We start from the raw sequence: 17,907 nt of genomic DNA on the forward strand, positions 1-17,907 counted from the left end.
ACAGGGGAGAGGAGGGCGGACCTCTGATCTGGCGGACTCACTAAACACAAATGCTTTATTTGTAAATTATGTCTGTGTGTTGGAGTGTGCCCCTGGCTATCCATAAATAAACAAAAACAAGAGAATTGTGCCGTCTGGTTGGTTTGATAAGGAATTATTTATACTTTTACTTAACATATAACATATTTTAGCAATTACATTTACTTTTGATACGTAAGTATATTTAAAACTACTACTTTTAGACTTTTACTCAAGTAGTATTTTGCTGGGTGACTTTCACTTGAGTACTTTTTCCACCACTGCTTTAAAGCTTTTTTTGTGACAACTGCTGATGTAAAAAGGGCTTTATAAAATACATTTGACTGATTCATAAAGCATGGTCGGTCTGTTCTCACCTGTGTGTCCGTGGCCCAGGGAGAGTAGCTGTGTCTTCCAGGTGGTGAACTCAGTCAGGCTAGACTCCAGCTCTCCCCTGACGTACTGCAGGCCACGGGTCAGACCAGGCTGGGTGTCAGCCGTGCCCTCTGGGGCGTTGGGGGTGAAGAGCTGCTCCACCACGGGCATCTGTGCCGCCACGGCACCCAGCCGGTCATAGCCAGAGCAACACACAGAGAAGTGGCTCCTGAGGAGGGGAAGAGAAGGGAGGGTTAGCAAATGAATAGAGCATGAACAGCAAGGTTATGCTTAAAGCTGCAATATGTAACTTTTGGGGCGACCTAACCAAATTCACATAGAAATGTGTGTTATAGATCTTTCATTCTCATTGAAAGCAAGTCAAAGAAGCGGTAGAACTTTTATGTGCTCTACTTCTATGCATATTTTACTTTCGGTTTTGTACACCAGCTTAAAACAGCTGAAAGTACAATATTTTGTGTTATGGAAAATGTATTTCACAGCGATTTACATGGTACAATGTTTCTCTATACTAATACTTGCTTGTTTTGTCACAAACTGAAATTATGCAAACTATTCTAATTTTACAACCAGGAAATGGCAGTGCATAGTGCATCTTCAAATTAATAATTTAAAAAAACTAACAAGATAAAATGAACTACTGATTTCAATATAGAGGATATCTTAAAAGAAAAGTAATGAAGACAAAAGCTCAATGCTCTTTTTTGTGTAATGCTATCAGTATTCCTGTGTAATGCTATCAGTATTCCTGTGTAATGCTATCTTATGCTCCTAGGCCTTACCAGGAGTGCAGCGACCCCTGTGTGGACTGCAGTGCCACTGCATCCAGCTCCTCTTTCAGGATTTGGGTTTGACCCAACATGTCCACCACACGCCGACTCAGCTGGCTCCAGGCCGGGTCTCCTCTCCTCAGCAGACACCCAGGGGGCTGCCTCTGAGCCGCCATGGGGGACGGGCACCTCAGGGTGGGCTCCCTCTGCCCGTCTACCCCCTCCGTCTGCTGGGGGCCCTCGGGGCAGCACTGCAGCATCCAGGATAGCTGCTGGAGGAGGGTGGCACACTGCCCTGCCAGGCCCTGGGCCTTGATCACCCAGCCCTGGAGGGAAGCCTGGGGGGGAAGGCCACCCGTATTCTCACTGTGGGACTGGAGGTGAGCCTGGATGCCCTGCACGCTGGCTGTTAGCCTCCTGTATGTGTTTGAGAGAGGATAGAAGCCAAAACGAGTGTGAGAAAGACAACTACAGTTCCAGATACTCAGGCGGTATCCTAAATATTATAAGGCGTTGTAGGGAACAGAGTGCCTTGTCAGATGCAGCTATATTCAGAGATACTCTATCCAGATGGTAAGCTCTGAGGTGTAAGCCTAAAGGTCATAGGTTAAAGGTTAAGGTTCACCTGAGGTGGACCCACTGCTCTGTGAGCTTGGCCAGGCGTCGCCTTTGCCTGAGCAGCAGTTTGAACAGGTGGGAGGAGAAGCCTCGGCAACGATCAATGTTCCCAATCCCCAGCTCCTGGAAAACAAGCAAACACGTCAGACAACAATTTCCAATTGCAGCACAGTTATATTTACTGCGCCAGACACCGTTAAGACCATGGAGATTCTATGATAATGGCACGTAAATATTCGGTTTAGACCCCATTTAGAAACACAATAACATTTCTCAATTGCAATTGGTAATTTCCTTTCAGTCGCTCACCTTCGCAGCGCTCTGGAGGGCAGTCATCATGGCTGTTCTGCGGGCCCACGAGCGGTAGAAGTACTTCTGACAGCCGTCCCACGCAGCGCTCATCTCAGTAAACAAACTGAAACAGACAGTTCCATGCCACAGTCAACCGCCTACTCCATGACCTACTGCACAGCTATTCAATGACCTACTGCACAGCTATTCAATGACCCACTGCACAGCTATTCAATGACCCACTGCACAGCTATTCAATGACCCACTGCACAGCTATTCAATGACCCACTGCACAGCTATTCAATGACCCACTGCACAGCTATTCAATGACCCACTGCACAGCTATTCAATGACCCACTGCACAGCTATTCAATGACCCACTGCACAGCTATTCAATGACCCACTGCACAGCTATTCAATGACCTACTGCACAGCTATTTAATGACCTACTGCACATCTATTCAATTACATACTGCACAGCTATTTAATGACCTACTAAACAGCATCTCAAAGTGTATTGTCTAATATTCCAGGTGTGGTGTCTGTAGCAGCCCGGTGGGTGTGTCTTGTCTTACGTTTTCTCTGCCTGCTCCTGGGTCCAGACTGCAGCCAGGGCGGTCTGCAGCTCCAGAGGCTGCAGACACAGGGTCTCCTCTGGGTCCGCTGTCCTGTTCCAGTTCAGGCCCTTACGGTAGGACAGACCTGCAGAAAGACAGCAGCACCGTCAGTAAACTAAAATACTGCACAATATCAGTGTAGACTGAAAGTGTTACCACATTGGCTATACTTGGGATAAACAGTTCTCTTTAGAGACTCACCAATCTCAGCCAGCATCTTGAAGAGGTCAGACAGGGCTCTCTGCTTCTGCTGGAGGATGTGTTTGACCTCTGACTTCTGCTTCTCCTTCTCAGCTTTCAGGTCGATCGTGAGGCTCTGGAGGTCGCGCAGGTTGCTGATGATCTCCCCTGAAATATAGACAAATATCTTACAGTCAAAGCTATAATCATAGAGCCCCCCCCCCCCCCCCCCCCCCACAATCTCATCGGAGGTAGTACATCTTAAGAAAACATTTCTCATCCAAAACCTGATGCCTTTGTTTTTCTCATCGTCATTCATGATGGATTCTCAACGAGGCAGCACAAGCAGACGTTCTTCATCTAAAACCTGATGCCTTTGTTTTTCTCATCGTCATTCATGATGGATTCTCAACGAGGCAGCACAAGCAGACGTTCTTCATCTAAAACCTGATGCCTTTGTTTTTCTCATCGTCATTCATGATGGATTCTCAACGAGGCAGCACAAGCAGACGTTCTTCATCTAAAACCTGATGCCTTTGTTTTTCTCATCGTCATTCATGATGGTTTCTCAACGAGGCAGCACAAGCAGACGTTCTTCATCTAAAACCTGATGCCTTTGTTTTTCTCATCGTCATTCATGATGGATTCTCAACGAGGCAGCACAAGCAGACGTTCTTCATCTAAAACCTGATGCCTTTGTTTTTCTCATCGTCATTCATGATGGATTCTCAACGAGGCAGCACAAGCAGACGTTCTTCATCTAAAACCTGATGCCTTTGTTTTTCTCATCGTCATTCATGATGGATTCTCAACGAGGCAGCACAAGCAGACGTTCTTCATCTAAAACCTGATGCCTTTGTTTTTCTCATCGTCATTCATGATGGATTCTCAACGAGGCAGCACAAGCAGACGTTCTTCATCTAAAACCTGATGCCTTTGTTCTTCTCATCGTCATTCATGATGGATTCTCAACGAGGCAGCACAAGCAGACGTTCTTCATCTAAAACCTGATGCCTTTGTTTTTCTCATCGTCATTCATGATGGATTCTCAACGAGGCAGCACAAGCAGACGTTCTTCATCTAAAACCTGATGCCTTTGTTTTTCTCATCGTCATTCATGATGGATTCTCAACGAGGCAGCACAAGCAGACGTTCTTCATCTAAAACCTGTGACACCAGGTTTTCTCCAACCCTTACCGGTGAAGACATCCAGGTCCTCAGAGAGCTCTGGCAGAGGGTTCTTCTTCACCAGTGTCACACACATCTTCCTCATCTTCCTGGTGAGGAGGGCCAGGCGGCCCTGCAGAGACGAGGGCTCCACACCCACCGGTCCCTCCTCTGGGGACTCACTCTGGAACACACATCACAGATACAGTATGTCAAGCACAGTCATTGCAAATTTCATGAGAATGTACTGAAGAAGCTCTTTGTGGATAGAAATACTGGTCCAAACTGTCATTTTATGAGTCAGAACATGAGCGTTTGTGTGTCGGAACAGAACATTGATACCATGGTATAAATGCTATATTAACATTTAATGAAAGTGATTGTGTCTACAGAGGGCTGTACTGTACCTTTAGGTCTCTGGTCCTGCCAGGGAGGGTGTTCTTCAGGGCATGGTGAACCCTGTGGAGTGGGGTGTTCTCTTCGTTGGCATCCACACTGTCCAGGCTGGCACTGCTGCCCTGCTCCATCAGTGCTGGAGCAACAGGCCCGCTCAGCGCCGCCTCAAACTTCTTCACAAACTTAAACAGGGTTCTGGAAAACCAGAAGAGTGGTAGATATTGTAATGAACTTGTTGTAGTGGGAGACATTGTGCTTACTGTATTGAGTTCAAGCTCCAAAAGGTTTGGTATAACTTTTTTTTTTTTACAATAAACTGTTGATATTTTTTGGCAGGTAGCCTTACCGGTGGGTCTTATCCACTGACTGTTTAATGGACCAGAAACTGATGTCATTCCACTTGGAGATCTTCACAAAGTCCTTGAGTTCCTTCTCAATGGGCTGGCGGAGCTGAGTGACTTTGGTCTGGATGCATTCTGAGAACTGTGTGTAGTACTTGTGCAAATTCCATAGGAGACAGCAGAGAGGTTCTGTGAAAGCAGGAAGGATTTCCTGTTCAGAACTACACCCGCATGTTTGAAAGGTCAACACCAAGCACTGTATTACAAGACAGCCAGACGACTGTATAAGTGCAGACTACACATGTACTGGATGTCTGACTATGTACGTGCCTCCATATGTGTGTGTGTGTGTGTAAATATGACTATATATATATATATATATATATATATATATATATATATATATATATATATATATATATATATATATATGACTATGTGAGAAGGTGTTGCAGTGTGTCCCACCTTGTCCATGCTGGCTGGGGGCCAGGAGGAGGTGGCAGTGGAAGCTGAGCAGCATGCCTAGCCTGGTGTGGTACTCTCCCAGGGTGGAGCCCTCCATGAAGGCCTGCAGCGTGGAGGAGACCGTGGACAGGGACAGACTCTCCACACCATCGTCCTCTACTGGACAGAACAAACAGGACAAAGAAATGGAGCATGGTGAACCCTGTGTGTTGTGTTCATTAGGGCATGTAATGGAAAACGATTTAAAATGTTTTTCAACGAACGAAAATGTGTGTTTTTTATTGGACTAGTCCAGGTAGTCCCTTCCTGTTCTAGTCTGTTTTCTTCCTTTTGATGCCTAACAAAGACAACCTAGGGTCATCAGCAATGTGCAATAGTTACCTGCGCTGGTGCCCATCCTCTGCTCCTCCTGGTACCTCTCAACCAGCTGGTAGAGGGAGAACCAGTGCTTGGTGGATCTCTCCGTGTGCCGCTTCAAGGCATTGTCCAGACTGCTGGACCAGCAGCTATTGACACCAAGGAAGAAATAAAAGGTTAACCAACTCTAGTGGGTCGTATGAAACCAGACCCATTTTATCCCATAGTGTCACTCAAAATGCATGCTAGTTGGTCACCAATTGTCTACACTCCAATAACTATAATCTGAAATGATATTACATTATAAAAAGGTATATTGTATTGAAATACACAATAGTATCTTAACCAGGATTATAACCCTGCCTGCGGTTTCTGTTATTTACTTGAGCTCCAGTTTGCGCCACTGGATGATGAGGTTAGTGACAGGCTCCAGCTCCCTCCTCAGAGAGACCTTGCGGCTGGCGTTGTTCTCCCACTCCTGAGGAGGGTAAAGGGGGTTAGGTTAAACAGGGCTAGGGCCATGGATGGAAAACATGGACTTGCGTCCCAAATGGCACCACATTGCCTTCATAGCCTACTACGTTTGACCAGGACCCAGGTCAAAACTAGTGCACTATAGAGGAAATAGGGTGCCATTTGGGACGTATCCCAAGGGAGTGTGCGTGGAGACTTCCCTAGGATAGCTAGCCAGGTCCCAGATCAGTTTGTATTGTCTTGTCAATTCCTTTGGTCATTGTCACGACAGCACAAACTGTTCTAGGACCAGGCTTGGAAAGGGAGAGCAGCAGCAGGACTCACCTGGGCTTTGCTGAGCAGGATCTCCAGCCCGTTGAGGAACTTGGCCAGTGGGCTGGCCAGACTGAAGGCCATGATCCTTTCCATCACCACCGTCAACTGGAACAGAGAGTACTTGCTTAGTCCCCTCCTTTACTCCCTGTTCACCCACGACTGTGTGGCCAAGCATGACTCCAACAGTATCATTAAGTTTGCTGACAACACAACGGTGGTAGGCCTGATCACCGACAACGATGAGACCTGGCAGTATGGTGCCATGATGACAACCTCTCCCTCAACGTGATCAAGACAAAGGAAATGATCGTGGACTACAGGAAAGGAGGGCTGAGTATGCCCCCTTTCCCATCAACAGGGCTGTAGAGTAGCAGGTTGAAAGCTTCTAGTTCCTTGGTGTCCACATCACCAACAAACTATCATGGTCCAAACACACCAAGACAGTCATGAAGAGGGAACGACAATGCCTATTTCGCCTTAGGAGACTGAAAAGATTTGGCATAGGTCCCCAGATCCTCAAAAAGTTCTACAGCTGCACCAGAGAGCATCCTGTCTGGTTGCATCACCGCCAGGTATGGGAACTGCTCGGCATCCGACCGCCAAGCGCTACAGAGGGTAGTGTGTATGGCTCAGTACATCACTGGGGCCAAGCTTCCTGCCATCCAGGTCCTCTATACCAGGTGGTGTCAGAGGAAGGCCCTAAAAATTGCCAAAGACTCCAGCCACCCTATTATAGACTGTTCTCTCTGCTACCGCACGGCAAGCGGTACTGGAGCACCAAGTCTAGGTCCAAAAGGCTTCTTAACAGCTTCTACCGCCAAGCCATAAGACTCCAGAACAGCTTATCAAATGGCTACCCAGGCTATTTGCATTGAAGCGTCCACTCTGCATGGTTCTCACCTGGACTAGGGCGGGGTGCTCGGGCCACTCCTCCAGCCTCTGTCCGACAGCCAGGGCCAGCTGCTCCAGGACAGGCAGACACAAGCGGGCCTCACTCATGTTGGGCTGCTGGTAGAAGTCATAGGGCCCGTCTGGTTGGAGGGTCAGGCTCTCGGGGCCTGGGGTCCCCTGGACAGTGTTCTGGAGCAGGGTGCTGAGAAGCAGCTGGGTGCCTGTCAGCTGCTGGTCCATCTCAGAGTCTGAGGGCCACAAGGGGAACAGATGGTTTTAGACAAAGTCATAATGTTTTAACACAGCCAACAGTAGAGCTTTGGAAATATCCTAAAGACAAAAGCAGGATTAAGTTACATGATATCATTCTGTAGGTAGGGCTTAAAAGTCCCAACATATCTCATTTTGTGTAATTTTATAGAAATAAATTCAAACATGGCGTGACTAAGTGTACTACCCACCCATGAGATGGTAGAAGCGTGACATCACCGGGGCTGTGGTCTGATAGGAGGAGACCAGAGCCCGGATGTGATCTTTGCTGTGATTGGCTGGAGTGCTGGTCTGGTACCACAGTGATTGGGTGTAGCCCAGACAGAGGCGCTGATGAACCTGTACCACAGTGTTCATACAGGCTGGAGACAGGAAGCCAGCCTCGTTGGGATCCTCTGTCACTTCCTCCTCCTCCGGCTCTCCTCTGTCTGCTGGTCCCTCCAGACTGGGCTGGGTGGTGATGTCAGCAAAGTCCTAAGTAGAGAGAGCAGAGAGGAAGAGGGAGAGAGGAAGAGAAGAGGAGAGAGAAGAGAGAGACAGAGAGGCAGCTGAGTTATGGTTGCAAAGTTGACCAGGTGAGTCAACTTTGTAAAATGTGATAAACCAAAGCGAGATTACATTGGCTAGCCCTGAAAAGACTGTCCTGTAGTGTACCTTGTTGAACTGGGGGAAGCAGCGTCTGAAGTCTCTCTCCTCTTGCTCGTCCTCACTCAAACCTGTTCCGTGGAGTCTGCTGCGGTGGCGATACAGACTGGCTTCTAGCTGCTCTTTCTCCTGCGCACGCCTCTCCTGCTCGTCCCACTCATTCACCAGAGCCTGGACATATCACACGACAAACATGAACACTGGTTGGGCCACCTGTCAATCAATAGGATCAAACCACAAACACCAATCAAAACGTTGACATCCCATGTTATACAATCAAAACGTGTGACACTCACCTGACAGATGTGTCTGAAGAGTTTGAGTGTGTCCTGGTTGAGCTGACCAGTGGAGAGGGCGTGGCACTGCAGGTACAACAGAGCATTCAGGAGTAACGTCCCTGGCTCTGGGACCACGTGATCCAGGTCCTGCTGGGGTAAGAGCTTCCCTAGGCCCCTCAGAACATCCATGCAGCCCCTGGAGCACAGGTAGTCTGCCCTGGCTAGGTAGGAAGGCATGCTGGGGGACACAGAGGGGAAGGCCAGCAGGCAGGACACCAGCTTGGGCAGGCCTGGAATTGGGGTGAGGGAAGAGGCCACCTGGGATGCCACCAGTCTCATACCATGCCTCAGCTGGAGGATGGCAGTCCTCAGGGGCCCCACTACATCAGGGTAAAGCGGGTACTCCTCCGCCAGCCTCTGGGCGAAGCGGTGCTGCGAGGCCTGCCACACGGCCTCCTCCTTCAGCAGGCCCTGAGCCCCCGACCTGGATTTGGTGCCGCTCCCCTGGAGGGCCTTGAGCAGGTGAGAGAGCAGATCCTCTATGGAGGCCGGCTGGCCTATGCTGCAGAGGTAGTGCTGCAGCTCCTGGAAGAGCCTGCCGTACTGGGGCTCGTTGGGCCTGCAGGCCTGCTTTCTGGAGAGCTCTGCTATCTGCTCCTTCACCTGCTGCATACGGATCCACAGGTACCTGCAGAATCATCAGAGACAATGAAGTTTAGAAAGACCCTGTCTGGCAAAAAAACAGTCAACCAGAACTATCTGATCAACAACTGTAGCCAATACATAATACATGTCATGGTGTTTTAGGTCAGACAGTGAGTTCTTCTGTTATTGTGTATGTTGTTCACCTGATGCGAGGATGTTGGAAGCCATCGGTGGTGCTGCTCTCCTCCAGCTCAGCTCCAGTCAACAGCTGAGAGGACAGACTGCGTCCTCTCCACTCCTCCTGCAGCAAAGCCAGCTGGGAAAGAGAGGCAGAGGCAACCTCAACTTCACATATAGGGGAAGAGAATGACACTCTACTCCAATGTTTAAAAGAGAAGAGACTGTTGATATCTCCCCTACTACCATACAGTGTGTTATGGATACAAGTATCCTGTGTGTATTTGTTTTCTCTCCTTCTGCCCTAGTCACAGGTGGCAGTCAGTCGCCAATCAGTCGCCACTGAAGACACACCTGCTCCTTTTCCCTTACCCAATCACATCCCCTTTCCCTTGGTTTAAATACCCAGTCAGTTGTTTTCCCAATCTCTCTCTGTCTCTCTCTCTCTTTTGTTTTTGCACCTACATGTCACATTTGTCCATTATTATCTGAGTTTGTATTGTTATGGTGTATGACTGTTTGTTTGTTGGTGGGAAAAGGGGGTACAAAGTCTCCCATGGGCATACATTACCCGTAGGAAAACTTTGTCTAAGTACCCTAGTTAGAACTGGGCGGACCACCCACTGTATTTGATTGGTTAGTTAGCTAGCTGTTTGTGAAGCAGGCTAGACTAGCTTAGGGTTCTTTTGGGGATACTTATTAGTTCTTCTCTTGGGTCCAGCTCAGCCCCCCCCCCATTACCGTGTGTTTGAACAATATACCCCAGTGTTTGATGGTAGATCTAGGTTGTCTGTTTCTTTTAGTTCTCACTGTTCCTTTTCACTGTTATGATTTGCATGAGATATGTTAGGGGTCTCGTTTCCATCTCCCTAGACTGCAGGGCCAAAGGGGTTTGTAACAGTGTTAACAAGATAAAAGAGACCGCAGCATTGACAGTGGCCCACCTCCTCCTGGGCGTAGTCCAGCTTGTAGGCCCTCTTCACGGCCGGGTCGAAGATGGTCTGTGGGGTCCAGGTCTTGATCTGCAGCAGGCCCATGTTGACCCAGAAGACCCCAGAGCGGACCAGCTGGCTGAAGCCCTGGACGCGGATGGAGCCCTGGACCCTGTTCTGGACAAACTGCTGAAGGCAGGTGAGTAGGGCGTCCAGCAGGCCTTCGGGGAGCTGGTTGGGGGGCAGGAAGTCTGTGAGGGTGGTCTGGACCTCCTGGGCGGCAACCAGAGGGTCCTGGTCCTCCACCAGGCTCTCACAGGTTTCTGTGTAGCTCTCCTGCAGCCCTGGAGGCAACAGCTCTGATATGGACTGTAGCTGCCGGCGCAGCACCACGCCCTGCAGCCGCAGGTCAGTAGCCCTGAGAGGACCGAGAGAGAGGGGGCGAGAGTGGGAGACTGAACACTAAAGCTATAAAGTGAAAATAGTCATATCAAATAGATATGAACAGCTGCCGTATAAACAGTACAAGTCAAAAGTTTGGACACACCTACTCATTCAAGGGTTTTTCTTTATTTTTACTATTTTCTACATTGTAGAATAATAGTGAAGACATCAAAACTATGAAATAACACAACCAAAAAAGTGTGAACAAATCATAACATTTTATATTTGAGATTCTTCAAAGAAGCCACACTTTGCACACTCTTAGCATTCCCTAACAACCAGCTTCATGAGGTAGTCACCTGGAATACATTTTAATTAACTGGTATGCCCAATCAGTTCTGATGTGACAAGGTAGTGGTGGTATACAGAAGATATCCCTATGTGGTAAAATACCAAGTCCATATTAAATGGCAAGAACAGCTCAAATAAGCAAAGAGAAATGACAGTCCATCATTAATTTAAGACATGAAGGTCAGTCAATCTGGAACATTTCAAGTGCAGTCGCAAAAACCATCAAGCGCTATGATGAAACTGGCTCTCATGAGGACCGCCACAGGAAAGGAAGACCCAGAGTTACCTCTACTGCAGAGGATAAGTTCATTACAGTTACCAGCCTCAGAAAATGCATCCCAAATAAATGCTTCAGAGTTCAAGTAACAGACACATCTCAACATCAAACGTTCAGAGGAGACTGCGTGAATCAGGACTTCATGGTCAAATTGTTGCAAAGAAACCACGACTAAAGGACACCAATAAGAAGAAGAGACTTGTTTGGGCCAAAAAACACGAGCCATGGACATTAGACCAGTGCTATTCTGTCCTTTGGTCTGATGAGTCCAAATTTGAGATTTTTAGGTCCACCCGCCGTGTCTTTGAGACGCAGAGTACAGTAGGTGAACGGATGATCTCTGCATGTGTGGTTCCCACCGTGAAGCATGGAGGAGGTGTGATGGTGCTTTGCTGGTGACACGGTCACTGATTTATTTAGAATTCAAGGCACACTTAACCAGCATGGCTACCACAGCATTCTGCAGCGATACGCCATCCCATCTGGTTTGCGCTTAGTGGGACTATCATTTGTTTTTCAACAGGACAATGATCCAACAGACCTCCAGGCTGTGTAAGGGCTAGTGATGGGGTGCTGCATCAGATGACCTAGCCTCCACAATCACCCGACCTCAACCCAATCGAGATGGTTTGGGATGAGTTGGACCGCAGAGTGAAGGAAAAGCAGTCAACAAGTGCTCAGCATATGTGGGAACGTCTTCAAGACTGTTGGAAAAGCATTCCAGGTGAAGCTGGTTGAGAGAATGCCAAGAGTGTGCAAAGCTGTCAAGGCAAAGGGTGGCTACTTTGAAGAATCTCAAATATAAAATATATTTAAATTTGTATAACACTTTATTGGTTACTACATTATTTCATCTGTGTTATTTCATAGTTTTGATGTCTTCACTATTATTCTACAATGTAGAAAATAGTAAAAATAAAGAAAAACCCCTGGAATGAGTAGGTGTGTCCAAACTTTTGTCTGGCACTGTACAGTGCAAGCCCCCAAATTATGTGCATCATTCTGTCATTTGATATAGGTAGGGCAAGGGCTATTTCCCTAATTATAGTGCCAGTGTTCTGTATGTTGTGTACGGTGATTCCTCTCCGTAAGCTTGAGGTAACATCTCCAGTGAGCGTACCTGAACTCAGCCAGGGCAGGAACAGCCATGTTGTCCCACAGCACGGCGGTGACGTCTTGGAGCTGTTGGGTCCGCTCCCTCCACTCCCCCAGGGTGACCCGGGACGAGGAGAGGAGGGACGTCCCCGTGGGGTCCCACTGACCCCCCATCTCGCTGCTGCTAAGAACCCCCAACATGCACCTTGACCACACTGCTTTGCTCAGCATGCCAGGACCCTGGAGGAGACACAGGAAGAGTGAGTGAACTCCTCAGTTAGAATTACTTAGTTGGAACACTTAAATTCAAATCAAGAAATAACTGATTGAAAACGGAATAGCAGGAAATTCATTTCAGTGATGTGAATTGATCCAAAATCCTGATGTATATCTCCATAGACAACATACATTGAGCTTGTTGGCAAGCTGTGAGCCTCTCACATCACATAGATGTTACAGTAGCTACCTAACCTACCATGTTTTCAGGTGACAGAGGTGTCTTGGATGATGTCATCTGTCCCTCGGAACACAGGGGGTCCCACTTCAGCCAGCGCTCTGGGTCAGAGGTCACACTGCTGCTCCACAGGGCCGCCAGGGCCTCTGATAGCAGATCACACCACACAAACTGCAGCTCCTCTGCAGGCTGGGAGGAGAAATGCAGGCACTACAGTCAAGTCAATACAGTTGCGTGTACACAGGCAGCCCAATTCTGATATTGGCCTTATAACCAATCACATCATAATTTGACTTGGTCTGTGAGAACCATCAACACGGGAAAGTCTGACTACTTTCAGCTGTACCACATCCTCTGCCATAGAAACAAACTGAGCATGGTCACTCCTTTACAATGCAGAAACCCACGGTCTTTAGCCAAATCTTTCAGAACTATTTTACCTAAATATTTCTAGAGCAGATTTGCGGGAAGCTCTTAAATTAATCATCATGAGTAAGATACTATGAAAATAGTTCCAATACACCCCATTTAATCTGTTGTCACAGATAAAATATATAATTTGTAGTATGGATCTGATTAGGTCATTGCCACTAAATAAATTCATAGGGAATTTTAGGTGTGCCGCAGAATTTTTTTAGCCCACCAAGTTGTGCCACGGTTCAAGAAAGGTTGGGAACCACTGGCCTACATGACACAACCAGATCTTCTCCTTTATGTTTGAGGCACAGATACAAGATTGTCCTCTTGAAGGACAAAACTGAGGGTAAACTGGTTGAACCACTGACCCGGTCACTGCTGAGGAGGAACCAGAGAGGCTGGAGCTGGCTGACGTTCATGGGGGTGGACTGGAGACAGAAGCGCAGGTGTTGGGAGACCTCGCGACGCAGGCTGTCCTCGGACTCTCTGTCACTGTGGATAAACGTCCACAGTAGTTAGTTATCTATACAACATAAAAACATGTGGTATTGTTAAACATTTTATGTAATTATTGGTGCTTTTGTGTGATGTTTTTAATGTGCCAAAGATAGACAATTAAGCTATTTGAAGCACTAATTAAAGCTAGATAATCCTATTTCCTTCATTGACTCACTGTAGCAATCTCTTACCCCTGTGTGAGAGCCAGCTGCAGCAGGTCAGTGCTGAGCCTGAGCTGGTTGAGTACGGCCAGCTCCTCCATGAGAGGCCAGAGTTGGGCCCTGCGGCTGAGCTGCTGTAACACCTCCCTACAGGGAGGGGCGCTGTCTCCCTGCTCCCCCTCGTCATGCATAGAGGAGCGCACCTCCAGTAGGCCGCACAAGGTCATGTGACCCTGCTGCTGCTGCACGCACAACAACAGCCTCTCTAGGACACCTGGGATCAGGATATAATTGAATAATGAATAGTTGGAGAGGGATGACATAAACACTGACACAACTTTAGTATGTAGCACCAGGTTACCGGAGTTCTGGGGTTCTAGCTGGTTATTGGCCAGCAGGACCAGGCCCCAGGCTTCTAGCAGGCTTTCCTTGGTGTCCAGGCCCAGAGCGGCTCCCTGCAGGCGGACCAGCTCCTGTCTCCACAGGGAGGCCGTGTTGTCCAGCCTCAGGTCACCCACGTCCAGGGCCCTGCTCAGGACCCTCAGCCGGGATGCACACTCGGCTACAGACTCCAGCTATGGGAGACAGCGATGAGTCAGACGGGTTAATATTAGTATTGTATTACCATACTCTCAAGTCTTAAACATGAGGAAGCCTGGAAATCAAGGCTTGGTTATGCCAATCAATAACTGATAGGAGAGTTTCCAGTATAGGTGCTTGTTTCGGATAGTGTGTTGAATGCTCACTCGCCGAGTAAGGTGGGTGTTTGAGACAGTGGTTTAAATGTTCCGTCTCTTTCTCTCTACCTTGAATGGAAGGGGTTTCCCCAATATTTTCTGGATGCCCTTCAGGGCAGTAGCCACAGTGACAGAGGTGGACAGGACAGTCTGGATGGCAGTTGACACTGTCTGGAGCTCCTGCTGGCCACTGGAACAATACAATAACAAAGGGTTGCTATCATTACATTTCCAGGTAGAAAACACAAAGTCTGTGTCCCAAATGGAACACTTTTCCTTATATAGTGCAATACTTTTAACCAGGGCCCATATGGCTCTATGTAGGGAATTGGGTGCCGTTTGGGACGCAACCAAAACCACTTTTACAATAACGTCAATTTCATTGATTCTACTGTCCAGGTCTTTTGGAGGATTCTAATACTACTTCCTGGGTAAAAAGGAAGGTGTTACTCACTCATGGGTGCCATCTCCCAGTAGTAGCTGTGGAAGCCGGAGGATGAGGTGTTTCTGCACCCACTGCCAGTGTAGCGAGAGGACCGACACTCCCTGGGAGTCAGCAGGCAGCGAGTTACACACCTGCCAGAACCGGTCTCTCCACTGCAGCAGCTGCAGGATCTGTGGACACCATAGATACTATTTATTACAAACAGAATTTAAGCCCAGGTTGATGACGGTTACTGAATGAGAGACATCAACTAAAATGGAATTACAATGACTACTACAGTATTAACCTCGAACATGAGATGGTCAGATATGTAGGGCTGTCCAGTCTGCACGGCCTGCAGTGTGAAGGTGTCCCACAGGTCAAAGAAGGAGCGCAGGTGCATCAGCACTGGGTGGGGCAGATGACCAATGTCCACCGTCCCTTTAATGGTCAAAAAAACATATGCAACATTATAACACCAGCAATATTAGCATTAACCTTTACATTTCAGCAAGCACACAGTCACCAAGTCGAGCTGTACGGAAGCAGCACAGCGACAGTATGTACCTTTGGAGAAAGCAGTGGCCAGCCTCAGCGCACTGTTGTGTGCTGATGTCTTGATAGCACAGCTCCCGACCGCAGCCCTCTCCTCTCTGTCCATCAACAGTATGATCCTGTAAAGACACACATCACACCCAGGTTACTCAACACCACAGCCACCACGTAACCCCAGTTAGTAAACAGCCAGACTACCGGACAGAGGATATATCACCAAATGGTTTCCTATATATCCCAAAAGGCCCTGGTCAAAAGAAATGCACTATACAGAGAATAAGGTGCCATATGGGACACAGCCAGACACATACCTGTTGGCCACTGCATTGAGAGCCTCCATGAACTCCATGTACCTCTCCTCGTCTTCAAAGTTACACGTGTTGGCCAGAATGTCCAGGTACTGCTTGTTCCAACGCATGTCCACCAGAATCCTGTAGTCATCTAATACCCACATGAACATTAATGCCAATTTTTTTACTTGTGAAAAGTGATTGTTTTGACGGGAGTTATGATATGTATTATTTGTGTAAAAGAGCTGGAGAGAGTGTTAGAAAATTGTTTAGCCTACCTGTGCTATGTGGTTGCAGCAGCTCAGTGAGGCACTTTCCCTTCACAGTCAGCTTGCTGCTGAACATGGCCTTCAGAGCTCTGTTCCCTGCCTCCAGCTGCACCAGTGCCACCTCTGTAACAACAAGCGGATCTCAAAGCAGTCCCTAAGAGTAACACATACCAAATACACAGACAGCAACAAAGCTCCACTGACCACAGAGCAGTCCCTTGACATAAACAGTAACATACACCATGTACTTGGCCCTGGTTGAATAATGGTGCCGGAGGGGTTGGCTGCCGTTTTACGGGCTCATAACCAACTGTAATATTTTGTTTGTTTTTTTCGCATTGTTTGTAACTTATTTTGTACATAAAGTTGCTTCTACTGTCTCTTAGGACCGAAAAGAGCTTCTAGACATCAGAACAGTGAATAAACACGTTTTTTATTTAATGAGTCCGACGCGAAGGATATACTGCTTCCCGGACACCAGGCCCAAATCCTCATCATTCACGTGAAGAAAAGACGGAGATACAGGGGGCGAAGGTCAGGGTGCCTTGTGAGAATTCATAGGCGAGTGAGTAAACCGCCAATACCCTTCTATTGGCCAACGTTCAATCACTGGAAAACTAACTGGATGATCTACGGTCAAGACTATCCCACCAAGGGGAAGTGGTCAGATAACGCGGATGCTACGCTACATGACTGTTTTGCTAGCACAGACTGGGATATGTTCCGGGAGTCATCCAATGGCATTGAGGAGTATACCTCCTCAGTCAAACTTCATCAATAAGTACATCGACGACGTTGTCCCCACAGTGACCGTACGTACATATCCAAACCAGAAGCCATAGACTACAGGCAACATCCGCAGGGAGCTAAAGGCTAGAATTGACGCTTTCAAGGAGCGGGACACTAATCCAGACACTTACAAGAAATCCATGCCCTCAGACGATCCATCAAACAGGCAAAGCCTCAAAATAGGACTAAGATTGAATCCCTACTACATCGGCTCTGACACTTGTCAGATGTGGCAGGGTTTGCATACTATTATGGACTACAAAGGGAAACCCAGCCGCGAGCTGCTCAGTGACGCGAGCCTACCAGATGAACTAAATGCCTTTTATGCTCGCGTTGAAGCAAGCAACCCTGAAGCATGCATGAGAGCACCAGCTGTTCCGGACGACTGTGTGATCACGCTCTCCATAGCCGATGTGAGCAAGACCTTTAAACAGGTCAATGTTCACAAGGTCACGGGGCCACAGATTACCATGATGTGTACTCCCGAGCATGCGCGGACCAACTGGCAAGTGTCTTCACTGACATTTTCAACCTTTCCCTAACCGAGTCTGTAATCTACATGTTTCAAACAGACCACCAAACTCCCTGTACCCAAGAATGTGAAGGTAACCTGCCAAAATGACTACCGCCCGTAGCACTCATGTCGGTAGCCATGAATTGCTTTGAAAGGCTGGTTATGGCTCACATCAACACCATCATCCCGGAAACCCCAACCCACTCCAATTCTCATACCGCCCTAACAGATCCACAGATGACACACTCAATTGAACTCCACACTGCCCTTTCCCACCTGGACAAAAGGGTCACCTATGTGAGAAAGCTGTTCATTGACTACAGCTCAGCGTTCAACACCATAGTGTCCACAAAGCTCATCACGAAGCTAAGGACCATGGAACTAAACACTTCCCTCTGCAACTGGATCCTGGACTTCCTGACGGGCTGGCCCCAGGTGGTAAGGGTAGA

The 17,907-nt window shown here is 47.9% G+C and overlaps 1 protein-coding gene across 2 annotated transcripts in view; it reads right to left on the reverse strand.

Annotated features, from left to right (window-relative positions):
• The window catches only part of LOC109900653 (midasin), a 59,251-nt gene that overhangs the window by 9,145 nt on the left and 32,199 nt on the right, over positions 1-17,907 (reverse strand). The window contains exons 50-79 of one of the 2 annotated variants that reach the window (XM_031837053.1): positions 16,165-16,278; positions 15,908-16,037; positions 15,609-15,715; positions 15,349-15,482; positions 15,072-15,232; positions 14,687-14,807; positions 14,242-14,455; positions 13,911-14,154; positions 13,590-13,713; positions 12,826-12,993; positions 12,376-12,590; positions 10,256-10,661; positions 9,338-9,450; positions 8,508-9,177; positions 8,221-8,382; positions 7,758-8,040; positions 7,306-7,544; positions 6,415-6,510; positions 6,000-6,094; positions 5,641-5,765; positions 5,260-5,418; positions 4,800-4,983; positions 4,465-4,648; positions 4,088-4,241; positions 2,912-3,058; positions 2,669-2,795; positions 2,112-2,217; positions 1,810-1,925; positions 1,197-1,601; positions 396-622 (exon numbers count right to left, since the gene is read on the reverse strand). In XM_031837053.1, coding sequence (XP_031692913.1) covers positions 396-622; positions 1,197-1,601; positions 1,810-1,925; positions 2,112-2,217; positions 2,669-2,795; positions 2,912-3,058; positions 4,088-4,241; positions 4,465-4,648; positions 4,800-4,983; positions 5,260-5,418; positions 5,641-5,765; positions 6,000-6,094; positions 6,415-6,510; positions 7,306-7,544; positions 7,758-8,040; positions 8,221-8,382; positions 8,508-9,177; positions 9,338-9,450; positions 10,256-10,661; positions 12,376-12,590; positions 12,826-12,993; positions 13,590-13,713; positions 13,911-14,154; positions 14,242-14,455; positions 14,687-14,807; positions 15,072-15,232; positions 15,349-15,482; positions 15,609-15,715; positions 15,908-16,037; positions 16,165-16,278 — 5,730 coding nt within the window. The remainder of the gene's footprint in view (positions 1-395; positions 623-1,196; positions 1,602-1,809; positions 1,926-2,111; positions 2,218-2,668; positions 2,796-2,911; positions 3,059-4,087; positions 4,242-4,464; positions 4,649-4,799; positions 4,984-5,259; positions 5,419-5,640; positions 5,766-5,999; positions 6,095-6,414; positions 6,511-7,305; positions 7,545-7,757; positions 8,041-8,220; positions 8,383-8,507; positions 9,178-9,337; positions 9,451-10,255; positions 10,662-12,375; positions 12,591-12,825; positions 12,994-13,589; positions 13,714-13,910; positions 14,155-14,241; positions 14,456-14,686; positions 14,808-15,071; positions 15,233-15,348; positions 15,483-15,608; positions 15,716-15,907; positions 16,038-16,164; positions 16,279-17,907) is intronic. The other variant, XM_031837054.1, reaches the window with a different exon arrangement.

The sequence above is a fragment of the Oncorhynchus kisutch genome, linkage group LG12, assembly GCF_002021735.2.
Source record: "Oncorhynchus kisutch isolate 150728-3 linkage group LG12, Okis_V2, whole genome shotgun sequence".
In the NCBI taxonomy this organism is placed as follows: domain Eukaryota; kingdom Metazoa; phylum Chordata; class Actinopteri; order Salmoniformes; family Salmonidae; genus Oncorhynchus; species Oncorhynchus kisutch.